This window comes from Oncorhynchus tshawytscha, linkage group LG03 (genome assembly GCF_018296145.1).
Source record: "Oncorhynchus tshawytscha isolate Ot180627B linkage group LG03, Otsh_v2.0, whole genome shotgun sequence".
NCBI lineage: Eukaryota > Metazoa > Chordata > Actinopteri > Salmoniformes > Salmonidae > Oncorhynchus > Oncorhynchus tshawytscha.
In genome coordinates this window covers 60574743-60594473 of record NC_056431.1, presented here as the reverse complement: position 1 = coordinate 60594473, position 19731 = coordinate 60574743, and the positions used below count along the sequence as shown (strand labels likewise).

At 42.7% G+C, this 19731-nt stretch overlaps 3 protein-coding genes across 3 annotated transcripts; 2 read left to right on the top strand and 1 right to left on the bottom strand.

Moving 5' to 3' along the window:
- Positions 1 to 88: 88 nt before the first annotated feature.
- On the bottom strand, positions 89 to 1313 carry LOC112240661 (cytochrome c oxidase copper chaperone). Its single transcript, XM_024408926.2, has 3 exons — positions 1199 to 1313; positions 977 to 1086; positions 89 to 302 (listed from the first exon to the last, which is right to left on the bottom strand). Exons 1-2 carry the CDS (start codon positions 1309 to 1311, stop codon positions 1002 to 1004), a joined length of 198 nt encoding a protein of 65 aa, XP_024264694.1. The 5' UTR covers positions 1312 to 1313; the 3' UTR covers positions 89 to 302; positions 977 to 1001.
- Positions 1314 to 6383: 5070 nt separating this feature from the next.
- Positions 6384 to 11048, top strand: LOC112240607 (potassium/sodium hyperpolarization-activated cyclic nucleotide-gated channel 1-like). Its single transcript, XM_024408884.2, has 10 exons — positions 6384 to 6780; positions 7035 to 7221; positions 7927 to 8031; positions 8146 to 8289; positions 8503 to 8664; positions 8753 to 8846; positions 9017 to 9144; positions 9297 to 9443; positions 9736 to 9973; positions 10296 to 11048. Exons 1-10 carry the CDS (start codon positions 6596 to 6598, stop codon positions 10469 to 10471), a joined length of 1566 nt encoding a protein of 521 aa, XP_024264652.1. The 5' UTR covers positions 6384 to 6595; the 3' UTR covers positions 10472 to 11048.
- Positions 11049 to 15178: 4130 nt separating this feature from the next.
- Positions 15179 to 19376, top strand: ska3 (spindle and kinetochore associated complex subunit 3). Its single transcript, XM_024408875.2, has 10 exons — positions 15179 to 15444; positions 15558 to 15622; positions 15738 to 15909; positions 16532 to 16976; positions 17150 to 17441; positions 17566 to 17748; positions 17872 to 18057; positions 18250 to 18341; positions 18486 to 18616; positions 18812 to 19376. The coding sequence occupies exons 1-10, from the start codon at positions 15339 to 15341 to the stop codon at positions 18982 to 18984; spliced, it is 1845 nt and encodes a 614-aa protein (XP_024264643.1). The 5' UTR covers positions 15179 to 15338; the 3' UTR covers positions 18985 to 19376.
- Positions 19377 to 19731: the final 355 nt, after the last annotated feature.

The window sequence follows — 19731 nt, the reverse complement described above, 5'->3', positions numbered from 1 at the left end:
TTAGGATAATATTGCATCCCTAACACTTCCTACCTGTACAATGAATTCAATTGCTTTTCATCCTGCCATATAAAATCAAGTACTCGAGTCAAATTGCATAGGATATTTATGTCACTCAAATCAGCAGAACAACATTCACATAATTCTGAAATTCAGAGCATTCAAAAAACATGTCACTCAGTGGAACATATCTTCCATCATGACCATCTGTGCAGCGATCACATCTTCCTTTCATGTTGGGGTATAAATAAGAACACGAGGAATATCCCAGGTCCCTTTAAGACGGCCAGCCAGCAACAACACTGCAAGAGGAGAACATTAGTGTCAACTTCAACAGAAAAAATGAATACTGATCAGAATATTGAAAAACAATGGTAATATACACACGCCTGTCCCCAATCCTGATGCAAGCATCATTTATATAATTTACATTTAAGTCATTTAGCAGACGCTAAGAGCATCATACAGTAGTGAGTGCATACATTCACACTTTTTCCCCCTTCCATATTGGTCCCTGTGGGAATCGAACCCACAACCCTGGCGTTGCAAGCACCATGCTCCAACAACTGAGCTTCACGGGACCTCCTTCAAGTCAATCCCAGAGAAACAAGTCCTGCACCAACACCAAAAGTTCTTTGCTGCCATCCATAAATAATAAACACAACAGCAGTTGTTCACATCAGCAGTTTGATCAACTTTAGCAGAAAATCCAAAGGGTAACATGACCCTACAGAGGACAGTGAAAAACATGCAAGACAGGTCTGCAGTCGTTGAGTCACTGCAAAACTGAACTGCAGCATACAAGTAAAACCACTGGAGGATCCGTGATAAACCAGCCAAGCAAATTCAATACATACCTCCCTCTAGTGCCACACCCACTCCTATTGCAATGAGCTGCATCTAGGACATAGAGTTATTTTCACAACACAAGAGGCTAAATTAATATGAGAGTTCTGCTCCAGGGCATGACACTTACCAATGACTCATTATATAAAGTCATATTAAATCTTGAATCCAAGCGCCCTCATACAATCCTTATGTGCCTCGATGAGATCTGTGCAACTTTCTTCGCCCTTCTCAATGATGCTGAAACATAGGAAATGGTCATCAGCAACTGCATACTCCAAAAACAAAGAGTCCACGAAATACGTTCACTTTACAAGAATGCAATTCAAGTTCAAAGAAATTGTAAACATACCACGCATCCCTAACTTTCTTCGTCTCTGGGCACGCACAACAGGGTTTCATTGGTTTCTTCTCCGTGCCCTCAATTGCAACGGGCTCGACGCTGGCAGCAGATATGGTGGACATTTTTCTGTCTGTAACAAAGTAAAAATTGAGGACAATAAACGGGGAAACAACGTAGCGAGTCTCTTTGCACGAGGGGATACTGATACATGCATTATTAACATTCCTAAATATATTATAGTAGCTGCCAATTTGATGGCAACATTGTAGCTAGCTATTAACTCAATACTAACACTTTCCTATAGTAGCTGTCAGTTTGTGTTAGATTAACTAGCTAGCTATAATATCACGTTGAAGTTAAAATTCCAAAATCATAGCCAACTAAGTTTGCTCTTTGCTAGGAAACCCCAAACCATCCAACCTGTGACAGAATGGGCTCTGGCTTATAAAACACACGTCCAGGATGCTAGCTATAGCCGACCAGCTAACAACTACTGTTCGCTAGATGTTGGAAAAATATCACTCATACTGAAAACTCTTACAGTTCTCCCACAACGTTTATTAACGAACAGCACACTAGTGGAAATAATACTTTATGTAACATACTTAACTAGCTGGTAAGCCCTCTTGCACAGCGACTCCGATTCACGTATGTCCTACTCTGTCCTTCCTTATACAACATGGTTGAACCAGGCATGTCTTTAAATGGCTGCGCTAAGTTTCTGGGACATGCAGTTTTAATTTCCGAGCTGCAACAAATTGAATTGACAAGTGCAGGCCATTCTACACTTACCCTGTATAAATATCCCAAATGGAATTCCATTATGTGGTGTTGAAGTTTTCTCATGCAGAAATATTGTGGAATGGTTTAGACTTAATTTTCCAATGAGGAAATTTAATTTAATTTAGACCTATGGTAACAGTATAGACTTTACGTCCGTCCCCTCGCCCCGACCTGGGCGCGAACCAAGGACGAACCTCTGCACACGTCACCAGTCACCCTCGAAGCATCGATACCCATCGCTCCACAAAAGCCGCGGCCCTTGCAGAGCAAGGGGAACCACTACTTCAAGGTCTCAGAGCAAGTGACGTCACCGATTGAAACGCCACTAGCGCGCCCCACCGCTAACTAGCTAGCAATTTCACATCGGCTACACATACATGCTTTACCTGGATCGCGTTCAGCAGGACGCAACATTTTGTTAAATTCAGATATAAATATGCTATGTAGAGTAAAGAATCACGTCCATAGCATTTATATCTGCAATGGCTGTGTTGGAAAACGTCAAAACTGTATAGAGCAGCACAGTGGAGGGGTCTTAATACCCATAAAACCTAGCGGTCAAACAGGGAAATGGTTCCAATCGTTTATACACCATTCATTTTTCCCATTGGCGATTTTAGAAGTACTTAAAATAAGGTCTGTGTTTTGTGTAGGCTTACCATGGCGTGACGTTCTGATAACCATGTAAATCTCTCCCAGACAAGGTAACTTATCAATATATCAATATATTCAGATTCTAATTACTCTCATATTTGAAAATGATACTTGGCATTGAAGTAGACATGCAAGACTACAAATCCCTGCAAGCTCCTGCATGTCATCTCTTGCTGAGACCTTTGCTAAACAGGTATTGTGTCAATTTAAAACTGGCATAAGACAGTTAAACAGAATTGTCAAAGACATTTTGCCAATTTATTAATTATTACTTTTAGCTAGCATTAGATTGTTAATCCAGAGATTCTAACCTTTGCGTCGCTTCAGCAGTCCCGTCCAGATCACCATGGTATTTGGGGTTCTTTATGATAGCCACATTACCAGCTAAATAGCATAATTATTGGGGGGGTAAATACAGCCGAATATATTGATAAAAGTCACCTCGTCCTAGAGAGATTTACACTGCCGTGACGTTATCAAAATCACGGCAGGGTAAGCAGGGTAAGTCACGGCAGGGTAAGCCTACACAAAACACAGCCCTTATTTGAAGTGTTTCTAAAATCCCCTTTGGGAAAAATGAAAGCTGGAAAAACTATTCGAACCATTTCCCTGTTTGACTGGTAGGTATTATGACCCTATTATAAACTGGGTGGTTCGAGCCCTGAGTCCTGATTGGCTGACAGACGTGTTATATCAGACGGGTATGATAAAACATGACAAAACATATCATACCACGGGTATGACAAATAATATGATCTACAAATAAAAATGAGTAGTTATTTACGGTGCATGGTGATTTGTAGATCAGTCAGTTGGCAGTTGCCTGCACTATCGGCTGCAATGTCGAACAAGCCGTGTGTGAACTTTTCAAAGTTCTTGACCTTCATGTCTTAAAGTAATGATGGACTGTTGTTTCTCTTTGCTTATTTGAACTGTTCTTGCCATAATATGGACTTGGTCTTTTACCAACTAGGGATATCTTCTGTTACCCACCCCTACCTTATCACAACACAACTGATTGTCCACAAATTAACTTTTAACAAGGCACACCTGTTAATTGAAATGCATTCCAGTTTACTACCTCATGAAGCTGGTTGAGAGAATGCCAAGAGTGTGCAAAGCTGTCATCAAGGCAAACGCGGCTACTTTGAAGAATCTCAAATATAAAATATATTTTGATTTGTTGAACACTTTTTTGGTTACTACATGATTCCATATGTGTTATTTCATAGTTTTGATGTCTTCACTATTATTCTACAATGTAAAAAATAGTAAAAATAAAGAACAACCCTGGAATGAGTAGGTGTGTCCAAACTTTTGTCTGGTACTGTATATAAGTATAAAATCATTTCTGGGTAATAATTAAGTATCTTACTGTAATAGTTTCCCATTAAAATTGACAAAAATAGTTTTATCAATAAATCATTTTGCTAGGACTGACTGGGAGTGTTCTCAGTGGGGAGAGAAAATGGAAAACTAGCTGTTATTGCCAGATAGTTTTGGAACACTCTTTGTTATTGGTCTATTAACCAATTTTCCACCTGGTGCCAAAACTCCTGCCCATGCAAACATGCTGATTAGAAGGTCCTGTGTAGATTGTATTTTCAACCAGCAGATATCAGGGAATAACACTGATTTAAAAAAAAATTTAATCAGCTGTTCTACAATACAATACAAAACACAGAAAAACTGAATTTTGACTGCACAGACCCTTTAAATAATGATGGAAAGTCATTGTGACGTTGTAAAGCTAATTGGCTTTTCTTGTGTTTTGTGTTATCCAGGAGATCCTGACAGTGATGTGTGCAGCCTTGATGAAAACACGCTCATGTTGAAGAACTGAGACGTCAACTTCCTGAACACCGTTCTCACCCAGCTGCAATTCGAGGTCTTCCAGGAGGCTGACATCATCATCAGGCAGAACACATCCAGAGACCGCATGTTCTTCATCGAGCACCGCCAGTTCCTGGTGAAGACCAACTTTTTCCAGAAGCAGCTTATTGACGGAGACTACTTTGGAGGTGGGCTGAGAAAAAGATCCCTGGACATGTGTGTCTGTCTCTAGAGTTCAATTTTCTTCATAGAGGAAGACCATGATTAGCTGAACCAGGGCTGGAACAAAAGCCTGCACACTGTAGCTCTCCAGGTCTAAAGTTGGTACAGCTGCTTTGAAATGTAAGTCTGGTCTGACTGCAGCGACTCACTGCTTTGTCTGTCTCTGTCCCACAAAGATCTGCCTCCTGACCAAAGGAAGCGTTTGGCAACAGTGTGAGCTATGACCATCTGCCAGCTCTTATCCCTGCACGCAGACAGCTTCCAGCAGGTCCTACAGGCCTTCCCTAACGTCAGGAAAGATCTGGAGATGACTGCCCAATAGCGCCAAGAGGACCTAAAGAGTGAGAACCTTTTATCTTCATTAAAGCCCCTCTTCTGCTGCTTTATGTCTCAACAAATGTAACACTCACTCTTCATTCAAAGAATATATAACTTTCTTCTTTTCAGAGGCACCACAACAGAGTGAATCCAAACCTAAAGATATGCAGAGGGAAAACTGAGGAGATAACTGAGTGAAGGGGCCTCGCACAACACCATTCACTAACACTTAGTTTAAAAAACAATGTAGAACCAAACAATGTTACACATTTTTTGTAAATAAAATGAACAGATACTGGTATGCTGTATATTGTAAACTGTGGATTAATTTCTTACATTTAGAATTGTTTTGACAATGTAATAAAAACAATTTGAAGAAGAAAATGCTATATCCATTCATATTGTTATGGAAGATTAAAACAAGACTGCATGTGAAAAAAAAATCCAGCATTCTTCTTGTATACTAAAATAACTTTTTCATAAAGGCAAACCAACACGAGAAAATTCAGTGTAACTTTGGATGTGGCATGTCTTGAAATAAATTGTTGATGTACTCAGCAGTGGAGGCTGCTGAGGGGAGGACGGCTCATAATAATGTCTGGAACGGAGTAAGGGAATGGCATCAAACACATGGAAACCATGTGTTTGATGTATTTGATACCATTCCACCAATTACGCACCAGCCATTACCACGAGCCAGTCCTCCCCTATTAAGGTGCCACCAACCTCCTGTGGTACTCAGGTTGCATCAAAAATAGAATGCATAAAAATACATTAGGCCAGTCGATTGATATCGACCATGTTATTTGGAATGAGTGTAATTTTGTCTTGTGTGACCTTTACTTAAATCGGATTGGCAGGAGTTCATTCCTTTTACCGGTTACACTAGTAAGCTTTCATTTCTGACAACACTGTGACCTCATCTGACCCTCATCAAGCATTTACTGGGAGCCAGAAGAAATAGCATTGTAATGTAATATACAGACATACACAGATCCCATGAGATAGCATCCCAGATAAGTATGTGTGCACAAAATATGTTAAAATACCAAAACCAATAAAAAACAAGAAAGTTGTTAGCCTATAATTTATAACAAATTTGCTGTTATAGTTTTAACATGTAACTATTGTCCTGGTTAAATTACTATTTTAATTATTCAATAGTCTACTGTTACCATTACTAAACCTCACCCTGTGCCCTGCTAGTTGTGTAGTTCAGATGACAATAATTGTGATATTCAAAACCACCCATTGTATTCAGTATTAATGTGATCCAGCCTTGTCTTTTAACTGGGCTTGATTCATGCTTGCATGAAGCGGAGATACTGAATAGTTGATGAGCCGGGAGGAGAGAGAGAGAGAGAAAGGATGAGGGAGCGAGAGAGAGAGAGAGAGGGGGAGAGGAAAGTCTGGCAGCCGCTCTCCTCCCACCACACCGCCTCAATAAGCCCCGTCCACAGGAGCTGTGATGGAAAATTACCCTGTGACCAAAAAGACAGGTCAGTTTAGAGCAAAGTTAGACTCGACTCTTCAGCAGCCCAGAGAAGGATGGCCAGCGCAGTCAGCTGAACAGAATAACCGTGTGCTCCTTCTGGCATGGAAAACTCCCAAGCCCCTGTCGGCAGACGCACAGCCAGCACCTGTGGTTGGAAAGCTGTATTTCTGCCTCAGCTGAACAGGCAGTCTCTATCTGTGTACGGCAGCGAGATAGCTGTGGAGAAGGAATGTATACGCCAGCTGCAGAGTGGAGTCTGGGTCATCCACCCATTCAGCCCCATCAGGTATTCTTCTCCAGCTACTGTTTTTGCTGCCTTGGCATTTTGTCTGTCCTAGAACAACACAACAAAGTTAGACCTAAGGGATGTCTTGGCATTTTTGTCTATCAAAGAACAACACAGCAAAGTTAGCAAAAACAGCAAAGACCTTAGGTATATGCCAAAGAAAACACTAAAGGGTGTTTCTAACAGTGATTCTAAGAAATGCGTGTGTGCATGACTTTAATCATGTACATACCCTTTGTTATTGTGTCTTGTAGGAGTTACTACATCATGTGTATGGTTGCCATCACATTCCTGAATTTGATTGGGATCCCCATGGAGATAGCTTTCTTAGACGGGTACAGTGGAGTGGGCTGGGAAGGTTTCAATGTCTTCTCAGACACTCTGTTTCTGATGGATGTGGCTCTGAATTTTCGCATGGGTATCATCTCTGAGGACAGTGAGGTAATGAGGCGCTGACTTTACTCTATTTTCAGACCAGACCCAATCTGTGATAGTTGTATAATCCCTTTCCACAAGCATGCAAACCCAATCTGCCCTTTCTGTATTCGTTTCAGTGCATGTGAAGGGACAGCTTAATTGAAACCCTGGCCCATGTGCTAAACCTGCAGCTGTTATTTGCAAGAGCGAATTGAATTTTTTTTAAGATAACGATTCAGAGATAACTATTTATACAGATTAGGGTTGCTTTTGTGTTATATTCTCACATGAAAATAACAGGCTCAAACTTTACTGGGGAGCAAGATGCTTAGTAAATATGTTCTGAAGTGCACTGTGCACAGATGATGAAACATGATGAAACATGACTGTGGACACTTTTTATTTCATAAGAAGGAAATACGCATGTAAAGAGGCTGATCAAGCACCAGGTTGTGTCTTATTCTGTTTCAATTTCATGCCAAACTGGTGTCAAATATTAATCTGAAAGTTTGGCCAATTGACGACCCTGTCAAATTTATAGTAATGCACTTCTCTATTAGTAGCTTCTGACGTACATTCTGGATGGCATCACTGTATCGTTTCATTTTGGCCAGAATCTCCAAACATTTAGCTTCAGTTGCATTGTTGAAGTATTCATTCATTTGTCTGAGGAATGCTGCCAAGCACTAATAACAATCAACTGAAACTGTCTGTTTTTCAATTCCGTAGGTGGCTATACTGGATATCAAAAAGATCCGTGTGATTTACCTAAAGAGTTGGTTCATACCAGATGTGATTGCAGCATTCCCAATTGGCTACATACTATTAATAGCGGTAATGATAAATTATGATAAATCCATCATCACGCTGTTATACATTAGTTCCAGTCTATTGTAAGATCAATATATTTTTTAAATATTTTTTTATTTCTGTATTTTATTGTGACAGGAGTTACAATCCCACAGTGACACCTCCACCTCAGGTTCCAAAGCCAGTAGAATGGTGCGGATCCTCATGTTTGTCCGAATCATCAGCCTTGTCAGGCTCCTCAGAGTCTCCAGGCTTGTCCGCTTCTTCAATGAAGTTGAAAAGGTAAGTTCTGGTATGCTACCATCTCCCAATGTTGAAAATACCACAAAGTCAAACCTTGTACTACAAATACATTTGGCTAAAAATGAATACAACGAAGGACAGGAAAATAACTTTTGAATGGTGTACACATTACTTCTAGATTATCTTTGCAGTCCAATTAGTTCATTTTTATTTCCATCTTTTAATTGAGTGCCTTTGTTTCTTTCTCCATAGGTTTCAAATGCCAACTTGGAGTATGTTCAGCTGTTCTTCCGCATACTGTCTTTGTTTATGATGATGTTTCTGCTGTGCCACTGGAACGGCTGTATCCAGTACTTTGTCCCGATGCTGGAGGAGTTCCCATCTGACTGCTGGGTCAGACAAGAGAAGCTGATGGTAAGCCCCACACCTACTGAGACATGTAAGGTTTTGGCTGCATTTAAAGGGTTAGTTCACCCTATATAAACAATGTGATATTTTCCAGAATGCCACGGTCGGTGAGAAGTATTCCTTTGGAGTGTTTCGTGCTCTCTCTCATATGATCCAAATTTCCTATGGCTCCAACGAGTCACCAACAAGTAAGGACTGCTGATAACCTGTTGATATTCTGTTGACACAATAGAGCATGTCTTTCATATATACTCATACAGTATATTAGACCCGTGCTATTCCAAGACTGTATTGCCCGGAGTTCAATAGCCAAGTTTTACACTGTATTTATGTGTGTACCGGGTGTTTTGCTCCCTAGATGAGGTGGAGCTGTGGGTGGTCATGACCAGTATGCTGTCTGGGGCTCTCATGTACACTGTACTGGTGGCCAACGCTGCTGCCATCATAACCAACGTAGACCAAGCAGCAAAGGCCTACAAAGATAAGGTATACTACGTATAATGGAAATGTAAAGCCTTGGCTTTAACACCGACGACTCGGCTTCAAACTCGATAACATAAGCAAGGAACTCTATTGATATGTCACTTTTGATTGTAATGGTATATCATTCAAAGTCCACCATGTCTGATAATCCACAGATGAATCATCTAGACGACTACATGACCTTCTTGAAGCTTCCTAACGACCTTCGACTTCGAATCCAGAAGTACTACGGGGCCCGATATGGGGGGAGATGGTTTGACGAAAAGAACTTTCTAATTTCAGTCTCCTCAGCTTTGAGAGAGGTACTTGAGTCGATCATATTATATTCTATTTTATTCTATACAATTTAGGTCCTACTGTACATTACACAGACCTTATACAATAGTCACACAATTGTACCACTATAAGTATAAGTATGTAACTACATGAAGTACGTAACTACATTCTACCTACCTATGGTTTCCTTTGGTTATCACACCTTTGTTTAGTAGTGGGACCTGCCTGTCTATTTGTGGAACTTCTGTTTGTCAATGTTCTATTTGTGGAACTTTATTATGAAACGATCTGAAAAACAGCTCTGTGTGTGTGATACAGGAGATTCTGACAGTGATGTGTTTGAGCCTGCTGAACAACGTACCCATGTTCCAGAACCGAGACGTCAACTTCCTGAACACCGTTCTCCTCCAGTTTCAGCATGAAGTCTTCCAAGAGGATGATGTCATCTTCCAACAGAATGCACCCGGAGACCGCATGTTCTTCATCGAGCACGGCCAGGTCCTGGTGGAGACAGACTCCTTCTCGCAGGAATTGGCTGATGGAGACTACTTTGGAGGTCAGGCTCAGATCCGAGTAGCTCAATCCAGCATCATTCATTTATTCCTTCATTAATTTGTTCAGAATATCATTCTATTCATCACACAAGAGATTGGGTAATCTAGAAATTCTGATTGTCAAACCTCATCCCCCATCCGTTTTCTTACATAATTGAAAAAGACCCAACCCCCCACAGTTGTTATTCTTATTCTCCTGTTCTACATTGTTTTGCTGATTTCATCTCTTGGGACTATGCAGGATATGACAAGGAACAGTGGGCTTAGTTGATATGCTGTGTAATAAATTTATATTGTGTTGTTCTATGCCGTACTGGTTTACAGAGACCTGCCTCATGACCAAAGGAAAGCGTTTGGCCACGGTTCAAGCTCTGACCACCTGCCAGCTCTTCTCCCTGTCCTCAGAACGCTTCCAGATGGTTCTACAGGGCTTCCCTGATATCAGGAGAGACATGGAAAAGTTTTCACAGCAGGACAAGGAATATGTGCGACATCTCTAGTACAGTGCGGCCATTTATCAACAGTAGTGGTCACTAAGCCTGGTTCTGGAGAGGTACAGGATGTGCAGGCTTATGTTCCAGCCCAGCACTAACACATCTTATTCTGTTCGTAGAACTAGGTGTTTTAGTCCTGTGCAGCCTGGAGCTCTCCATGACCAGGATTTGTGACCACTTATGTATTGTGTAGCTCAGACTTGGTATTGTGTAGACTGGTCTAAAATTGTATTATACTTTATATATATAAAGATTTCATTGTTATTTATTTGTTAAACTGTGCATCATACAACCCTTAGTCTGGATTACTAATAGTTATACTCTAGATCCTCTCTGGGTGGATCCAAAACAGTATATGATATTGTTGCTTTAAGTAAGAGTGTTTTTCGAGACATGTAATGCTAAAGAAAAAACGGTTTTTGAAAATGTATTTATTGTGAAGAAATAGTATTAGAACTGTTTTTTGTTTTTCTAATTTCCTTTATTGTGAAGAAATGTCAATGACATAATACAAGGGCAATTTGGTTATGAAACTACCGGCATGAAACAGCAGAAATAAAGAGGAAAACATGGTTTCAGTTGACTATGAACATCTGGAGTTTTTTAAAAGTAGTGCATTCATGTGTGTCCAGCCTCAGCAGATGTAGCATTGCAGCAGCTGAGCCTCAGCCTGCAGGCCTAGCCAGACCCCCTTTCTCTTATCCAAACACACACACGGTGCCCGAGGCCAGCCTGTGTTTGTACCCGTACAGGTAGTAGGATGCTTGGGGGAAGTTACACTTCATCTCCATATTGTCTGGCACCACGGGGATGTCCACCGCGGAGCACAGACCCTCCTGCAGGTTCTTCAGCATGCGAGAGGCCATGTACCATCGGGCCTTCCCCGGGTCCTCCTCGATAGAGGCGTACACATCTGGAGGCGGGTTGGGGATTTTTCACTCCAGGTCCATGATCAGCTGGTGGATGCGGCTCTTATCCAGCGAGCTGGGCATGTCACGGTAGCAGGCCACCACATGAGGGCAGGGTGCCTCAGACAATACGGACAGGAAGTGATTGGGCTGTAGAGTGGTCCCCCGGACCTGCCCTCGTCCTCATCCAAGGGCCCCACGGCAGAGTGCACCATGACAGCCCAGCGCAGCCAGTCGTAGTTGTTCTCCAGGATCTTAAAGATGCCAGCTGCTGCCTCCTCGAGGGCTGAACGCTTCTGCATGACCTCCTGCAACTGCTGACGCACATCTTTCTCCGCCTGCTGCAGGAAGTAGCCCGAACAGCGCCCCCTATCAGTCTTCATCTTCCCATAGAGGGCGCCAATGTGATCAGACCAGGTCTTCATCAGCAGGGCCTGGTCTCAGCCTGTCAGCAAGGCCTGGGTGAAGAGGCACAGCAGACCCGTGCCCAGGACAAAGTTCACCTGCAAGGAAAGGGAAGAGAGGCTGATAGAACAAAACCCAAGTTCTATGCTGTGACTATATGACTCATGTTCAGTAGATTCAAAGATTCAAAATGGTAGAGTGTTGGCCCACTTGGATGATTGGTGCGCTACTATACTGAACAGACGGCATTTTGTAGAATCAGCATTTGGAGAAGCATAGCACAAAGCTATTTATGATTTGAAAAATCTGCTGCAACAGCAATGGCTGGGATGATTCTTCAAGATCATAGAGTGCCTAAAATAGCAGGTATTTAATCAGTATCAAGCATCATACATTTTGCTGCTATGTTTGTGCCTGATAAGTTATCCAAGGTTAACATAACAGATGTGGTTGTATTTTTACCAAGGTGAAATAAGGTTTTCTCTCTACACACATTTTCTGCTCGCTTAGGAGAGCAATGCAAACAGACATCTGACCTAATTTTGCGGTGTGATGTACCAAGTGTTGGACTAGATAGGGGTGAGCTTTGGATATGCAACTGCATTACAATTATCGCAAAATATTTTGAATAACAACACAACCTGTAACTTTTTTAGGGTAAAACATTTAGGGTTAAAATCATTAGCCTGAGTACCAGTCTGTTTGTGCTATCATGCCAAAAATGTTTGGCTTGACAATGACAGCAATGGAGTTGGCAAGAGCACAAACATATTTGTGACCAGGCTAGAAAATCATTAACTTCATGTCTATTTTACAAACTATTTTAGTCTGACAGTTGGACAAAGCATGGCTCCCAGGTAAACAATTTTGTTCTTTGAACTTCATGTCTAATTTTGTTAAACTCCATACACTGTGTACAAATGATTTACACATTCAATGGTTAGAGATATTGAGAGTTGAACATAATGATAACTGTTGCCTGTTGGGCATTGTGTGCTGATGGCTGACCACGCCCTGACCCCCACTGACCTGGACACAGAACTCCCTCATCTCCCAGCGGTTGAACTTGTGGCTCTGGACCAGCTCCTCCAGCAGGATTGGCTGGTCCGTCAGTGCCGACACCCCCATCAGCCTGCTGTGGAGCATTGTCAACTGCCTCGCCAGCCGGTGCTCCAGGACGTACTGGAGGACACCTCTGTCTCCCGCTTGGTGAACTCCGACTGTGCCCTGACGGCCACGCCCAGCTGGTAGTAGACCGCGGCCAGGTCGTCCTCCAGGAGATGGACCTCTTGGCCAGTCAGAAGGCCCTGCCCTACAGCACCCAGCTCCTGGTCTATGTAGTCCAGATTCTTCATGGCCAGGTCTGTCTCGTCAGCTAAGGCACTGCCACCCAGGTAGGTACAGATGCCCTCCACAAGGGTCCTCATGGTCTGCATGTAGCCCACCGGCTCCAGCACCTTGCCAAACATTGCCATGGCTAGAACTAGATGGATTTACTTAATAAATATATGTTCATTGTGAAACAGCCAACTGATTCTGGTGCTGAGGAAAGAAGAGGCATACAAATTATAGGCCAATACTCCACTGTAGTTGATACAGTAGGCCAATATCTACTAACTAACCATAATATCAGCTTACCATATCCACTGTACATACCTTTGATATTCAGAATAACTTGTAAACTTGCTGTGCTCCATTACTGTGCTCCATTACTCATCTGTCAGAAGGTCCCTCCACCTCCCAGCTCTAACCTTCTCTGCACTCATCCCCATATTGTTTTTATTTACTGTTCTGCTCTTTTGCACACCAGTATTTCTACTTGCACATCATCATCTGAACATCTATCACTCCAGTGTTAATTTGCTAAATTGTAATTACTTGCTACTATGGCCTATTTATTGCCTTACCTCCTCACGCCATTTGCACACACTGTATATAGACTTTCTTTTTTTCTATTGTGTTATTGACTGTACACTTGTTAAATTCCATGTGTAACTCTGTGTTGTTGTTTGTGTCGCACTGCCTTGCTTTATCCTGGCCAGGTCGCAGTTGTAAATCAGAACTTGTTCTCAACTAGCCTACCTGGTTAAACAAAGGTGAAATAAAACATAACAAAATAAGCAAAGGAAGTGAGTCTAAAGTAAATTTAAAGAGGTATAGAAAAAATGTTACTCATGGATGTTACAAATGCAACCTAGAATATGTGGACATCTATAAGTACCTAGGTGTCTGGCTAGACTGTAAACTCTCCTTCCAGACTCATATCAAACATCTCCAATCTAAAATCAAATCTAGAGCTTTCTATTCCGCAACAAAGCCTCCTTCACTCACGCCGCCAAACTTACCTTAGTAAAACTGACTATCCTACCGATCCTCGACTTCGGCGATGTCATCTACAAAATAGCTTCCAACACTCTACTCAGCAAACTGGATGCAGTTTATCACAGTGCCATCCGTTTTGTTACTAAAGCACCTTATACCACCCACCACTGCGACCTGTATGCTCTAGTCGGCTGGCCCTTGCTACATATTCGTCGCCAGACCCACTGGCTCCAGGTCATCTACAAGTCCATGCTAGGTAAAGCTCCGCCTTATCTCAGTTCACTGGTCACGATGGCAACACCCACCCGTAGCACGCGCTCCAGCAGGTGTATCTCACTGATCATCCCTAAAGCCAACACCTCATTTGGCCGCCTTTCGTTCCAGTTCTCTGCTGCCTGTGACTGGAACGAATTGCAAAAATCGCTGAAGTTGGAGACTTTTATCTCCCTCACCAACTTCAAACATCTGCTATCTGAGCAGCTAACCGATCGCTGCAGCTGTACATAGTCTATCGGTAAATAGCCCACCCAATTTTACCTACCTCATCTCCATACTGTTTATATTTATTTACTTTTCTGCTCTTTTGCACAATAATATCTCTTCCTGTACGTGACCATCTGATCATTTATCACTCCAGTGTTAATCTGCAAAATTGTAATTATTCGCCTACCTCCTCATGCCTTTTGCACACAATGTATACAGACTCTCTTTTTTTTCTACTGTGTTATTGACTTGTTAATTGTTTACTCCGTATGTAACTCTGTGTTGTCTGTTCACACTGCTATGCTTTATCTTGGCCGGGTCGCAGTTGCAAATGAGAACTTGTTCTCAACTAGCCTACCTGGTTAAATAAAGGTGAAATAAATAAATAAAATAAAAATAAAAAATCCTTTGGAAGTGTATTACAAACTCTTGGCTTTGAAGTTTGCTTATTGATTATTTTGTGAGTCCACCACACAATTATTCTAAAATGATCTCTTGACCATATCGTTAACAAAAGATACTGTATATATCGAAGTCGTCAAGGACGACAGGTGGCAGAATTGCATTTAGCTCGAGATGCTTTCTCTTCTTCGGTCTTGAGAGTCCTGAATAAACCTACTTCCGGTAGGTTCCGGATGTGGCGCCAAATTTGAAAAATATTCCTGTTTCAACTGGTATGAACGTAAACAGACAGCGAAAATTGATTATATTGCCGTTGAAGATAATACTACTTTTAGAAACATATATGCAAACAAATGGACTCGTCGGCACGTTTTTTCACTAAGTTGCGAAACCTAGCCGTGAATTTGGAGACCGAAACTGCCAGTCTTCAACAGGCACACCAGAACTACGACGATGAAGGTAACGTTATGAAACAGACTTCCACGCAAATTTTATTTCGGCTAACGTGTCTAGTCAGTCAATGCACCACCAGTGACTAGTTTATTCTTGTATACTGTAAAATCGTGTTTCAGATCATAGCACTGAGGGTGCAGTGGGAGTTCTGCAAGAGCTGCACTCCGAGGTCAGGGGACTCAAGGTAACTGTCAATTTAGCACCTGCTGAGCTGTTTGAACAGCTCTGTGTAGCTTATATAGCTATGTGATTCATTAGTATACAGATATTTACATAACTGGCTTGTTTTGCATGCCCAGGGCCAGGTGAAGGAGCAGCTGGTGCGCCAGCAGGCAGGGGAGAATGATTTGAGGAGCTTTATAAAGATGTGTATGGTGCTGAAGCAGAGGACCACAGAGGACATCCAGAGACTGATGAGACACTATGAAAAATACGGCTACAGAGCGCCTAAGAGCACACAGAAACAGTCAGGTAGGAAAGTATCTCTATTTAACACTTCACGTAGTATGTCAATCATTCAGTGTTTGGTTTGGTTTACTTGATATGCACTCAGTGTACAAAACATTAAGGACACCTGCTCTTTCTATGACATACTAACCAGGTTGAAGCTATGATCCCTTATTGATGTCACCTGTTAAAGCCACTTCAATCAGTGTAGATGAAGGGGAAGAAAGGTTAAAGAAGGATTTTTAAGCCTTGAGATTGTGTATGTGTGCCATTCAGAGGGTGGATGGGCAAGTCAACATGGGCCAGCATTCCTGTGGAACGCTTTCAACATGTTGTAGTCCATGCCTGACTAATTGAGGCTGTTCAATGCAAAAGGACTTGTAACAATTTCAACAGAAGATTTGACATAAACAAATTTACTTGAACAGTGCAGATGCAAAGTTTGGTAACAGAATGACGGCACAAATTAGTCCTTATGCGTAGTTGTATGATTTTTAACTTTGCAATCATTGGTTTTTGTTTGACATTTTAATGTGTAAAATCTGAGTTTCAGCATCAATCTGTTACTGTGGAATTGCCCATTTCTATCTGAATTTTCTCCTCCTGACCTGTTGGTTTATCTAGATATCTTGTCTCTCTCCCACAGAGTCGAGCGGCCAGGAGGCAGAAGCTTCAGAGAAAGAGGACAAGGGTGAGACCGAGGGAGGAGAGGAGGGCCAGGAGGAAGGAGAGGGATACCTCACCTCAGTGAGCCCTCTGAAGATGCCCCCTCCGCCCTTCATTGACCCCTTGCGCACCCCCCAGCTCTCTGACTTCGGCCTGTCGGAGATCCACCTGAAGAGGGTGTTGGGTGGCACAGTGTTTTCCAGCGCTGAGGCCCCCATGCCCATGATGACCCTCCCTCTGCCGTCTCTAGTCCTAGCCATGCAGCCGCCCATGCCCAAAACGCCCAAGTGCACCTTGCGTATGGACGAAGATGACGACCTCCTGACCCCCCGCATGGTCGACTTTGGCCTCACGGAACACACTGTGTGTCTCAACAATGACTTCACCATGGACCTGCAGCGCAAGAAGCCCACAAAGCCTCTCAGGTGTGTAGTATAATACTGTTCTGTCTGTCTCTGATTGACTTTCAAATCCACTACTTGGCTGGTTAACAGCTTCCAAAGTTAAACCCAAGTTCCTACAAAAATTAATAAGTCAGCCTTGTTAAGTAGAATGTCCTGTGCTCTTAGTCTTATGAATGGTGCTGTTTTGTTAACAGCTCAGCAGTGTCCTTGGGCTTGGGAGCAATGTCACAGAGACCGGCACATGTCCTCTCCACTCCACCATCAAACTCCATGGTGTACAGCCTGGCTACCATGGAGTCCCCCGAGCCGCCTGCATTTTGCACCCCAGGTCTGAAGATAACAAAGTCTCAGCGACACGCTCTGTCCCCTCCTCTGCAGGGAGAGATTGACCCAGAGTCCCCCTGTCACCTTGGCAACCACCAAGCCACCCCTGAGGTCCCAGCATTTGAGACACCATACATCAACAGACTCCTTAGCACCAGAAAGGTGTGTGTTACTGTCAGTTGGTCAACATGTCTGTTTGTTTATGCATTTATCTATTTATGGAGACCATAGACCATAAACTACAAATTTCACTCAAATATAGTGAGTAACTGTCATGTTGTTACAGGGTGAGAGAAACACACAGGCAGATCAAGACCAAGATCACTCAGAACTTCCAACCTCCAATAGAGGCTCCAGTCAAGCCTGGTCATATAATGTGTCAGAGATATCAATCATTGGATGTACAGAGGAAAAACTTACACCAGAGATGCCAAGCCTAGAGTCCTTTCTGGGCAGCTCTCTACCCTATGTAAGCTGAAACTGCTATAAAGGCCCTTGAGTGCTTACTTTCCCCCTGTTGCTGATGATGTTGGTATAGTTAAGTTTGAGTGTATATATTTTGCCTCACTGTCTCTCATCTCCCTGACTGTAGAGGGGTGGTGGTGGAACCAGTGGAGAGCAGACTATGGGGTCAGGAGAGCCCCCTCTCTCTTTCCTGGATCAAGATGGTCCCACCCAGACATTCAACCTGGGGACCCCACGGGTCAGAGGGGACTACCCTGAGCCGTCCACCCCTGAGATGCCGGACCTAAGCTCTGTCACACAGGACATCTTTAAGGTGAGTGGACTGGAGACTTGTGGGATTCAGAGTATGGAGTAGATATGGGAACTGTGCCTTCCCTGTCCACAGACAGTGGAGAAAAAGGCTTTGTCTGTACTACTAAGTGTGAATGTTTGAAACTTTTAGATAGCGTTGTAATTATAACTACTGTGTTGACTGGTTCTGATGGGTTTGTCTTTCATCTTGCAGCTTATTTCCCAGAGCAAGAAGCTCCCCACAGCAGTAGTTCAGCCACACCTCAAGCCTTCAACCCTCCACACTGCAACAGGGAAAGAGAACAGGTAAAATCTTACGGTGTCAACAAAGAATGTAGAATATGGTTATTATTAGCTTATCTTCAAAAGCTAAACTGTCCCCAATATCAATAGATTACTTGACTTGAAATTACTAGTCATACCTCTGCTTTCTCTGTGTTGTTCCTCCAGGGCTCAGAGTCTGGCTGTGGTGTCCGAGAGGGAGTTCCTCAGTCTTCCAAGCTATCTGAGACAGATTCCACTGTCCAGCCTCAACCAGGCCATTCAGAAGATCAACGGTGCCAAAGAGGAGCGAGGCCACAGTCAGTCACGGCTTACTGCTTTTGTAAACCATTCAAACTTAACTCACTGAAATGATGTTGTGGAGACATACAACTATGCCCACTCGGGGTGCCGTTTACATTTTTTTTTTCATTGCATTCCATGCCACTCTCAGGAACTTAAGTGACTGTCCTTCTGAAATTCATCTTATTGTGACGCTGTTGCTCCTCCTTCAGGTGGTGATGCGGGCCCTGCATGGTTTCTGATGGAGGAGCTGAAGAGGATCACTGGGGTGGGCACCAAGGCCCCCATGTACTTCCTGTGTCTGACTGAGTTAAAGAGGCTGGAGCATGTGCAGGGAGTAGGAACCAGCGCCATGTACAAGGTCCTGTCAAAGACACGTACCTGATCTGAAGTACAATGACAATCCCTGCCTTCTTAAACCTCCCAAAGGGCTCAACACTACTGAGTGAGGTCCTATGTATTGACTCCCCTGAATAGGCCTGGGTGCCAGTCTGTTTAGCTATCATTCACTCCTTGCCACTGCTGTCATGCTAAACATTGGCATATGACAGAGTACAAGGAGTGAAATGTTAGCGGAACAGCCCGGCACAAATTGACTCATTATTTTATTTTCACCTTTAAGAACTGTACATATGTTTTGTCTTGGTCTTTTTAATTGTGTAGGTCCTTCTGTTCAAAATGCATGAATACTCAGTCGATTTAGCATTTTCGTAGTTTTCTATGTGTATAATTGGTCTGTGTGTAATCTCACTAATAAATACATAATTATGAACATGATGGCTTAGTTCAGGATTGAGTGGTATTTTTAACAATATAGCAATCAATTATAACAAGTGAGACAATTGCATACACAAACTACAAAAAAATCCCAAAGGAAGACATGGTAGTATGGTTAATTTCTACATAACAATTTGATGATTAAAAAAAACGTCAGTAAATAAAATAACACTGATCTCCTACTTCTATGCAATTGGGGGACATGTTGAACCCCAGGCAGGCCTTCTGGTATCAATAGGGTCTCGTGCCCCAGGAGAAGGGGTTGCTCTGTTAGGAGGGGTGACGGTGATGTCCAGGTAGTCTCCAATCTGAAATCGCTGGGACTGTAAGGTCATGGCATCATCTGGACCCTTCC

Bases quoted from the DNA above. Each gene is read 5' to 3' on its own strand.
- ska3 (XM_024408875.2), top strand. From the start codon at position 15,339: ATGGACTCGTCGGCACGTTTTTTCACTAAGTTGCGAAACCTAGCCGTG. The intron at 15,910-16,531 runs GTAGGAAAGTAT...TCTCTCCCACAG, and splicing joins GAGCACACAGAAACAGTCAG to AGTCGAGCGGCCAGGAGGCA. The intron at 18,617-18,811 runs GTCAGTCACGGC...CTCCTCCTTCAG, and splicing joins CAAAGAGGAGCGAGGCCACA to GTGGTGATGCGGGCCCTGCA.
- LOC112240661 (XM_024408926.2), bottom strand. From the start codon at position 1,311: ATGTCCACCATATCTGCTGCCAGCGTCGAGCCCGTTGCAATTGAGGGC. The intron at 1,087-1,198 runs GTATGTTTACAA...CCTATGTTTCAG, and splicing joins AAGAAAGTTAGGGATGCGTG to CATCATTGAGAAGGGCGAAG.
- LOC112240607 (XM_024408884.2), top strand. From the start codon at position 6,596: ATGGAAAACTCCCAAGCCCCTGTCGGCAGACGCACAGCCAGCACCTGT. The intron at 7,222-7,926 runs GTAATGAGGCGC...TCAATTCCGTAG, and splicing joins TCATCTCTGAGGACAGTGAG to GTGGCTATACTGGATATCAA. The intron at 9,974-10,295 runs GTCAGGCTCAGA...ACTGGTTTACAG, and splicing joins TGATGGAGACTACTTTGGAG to AGACCTGCCTCATGACCAAA.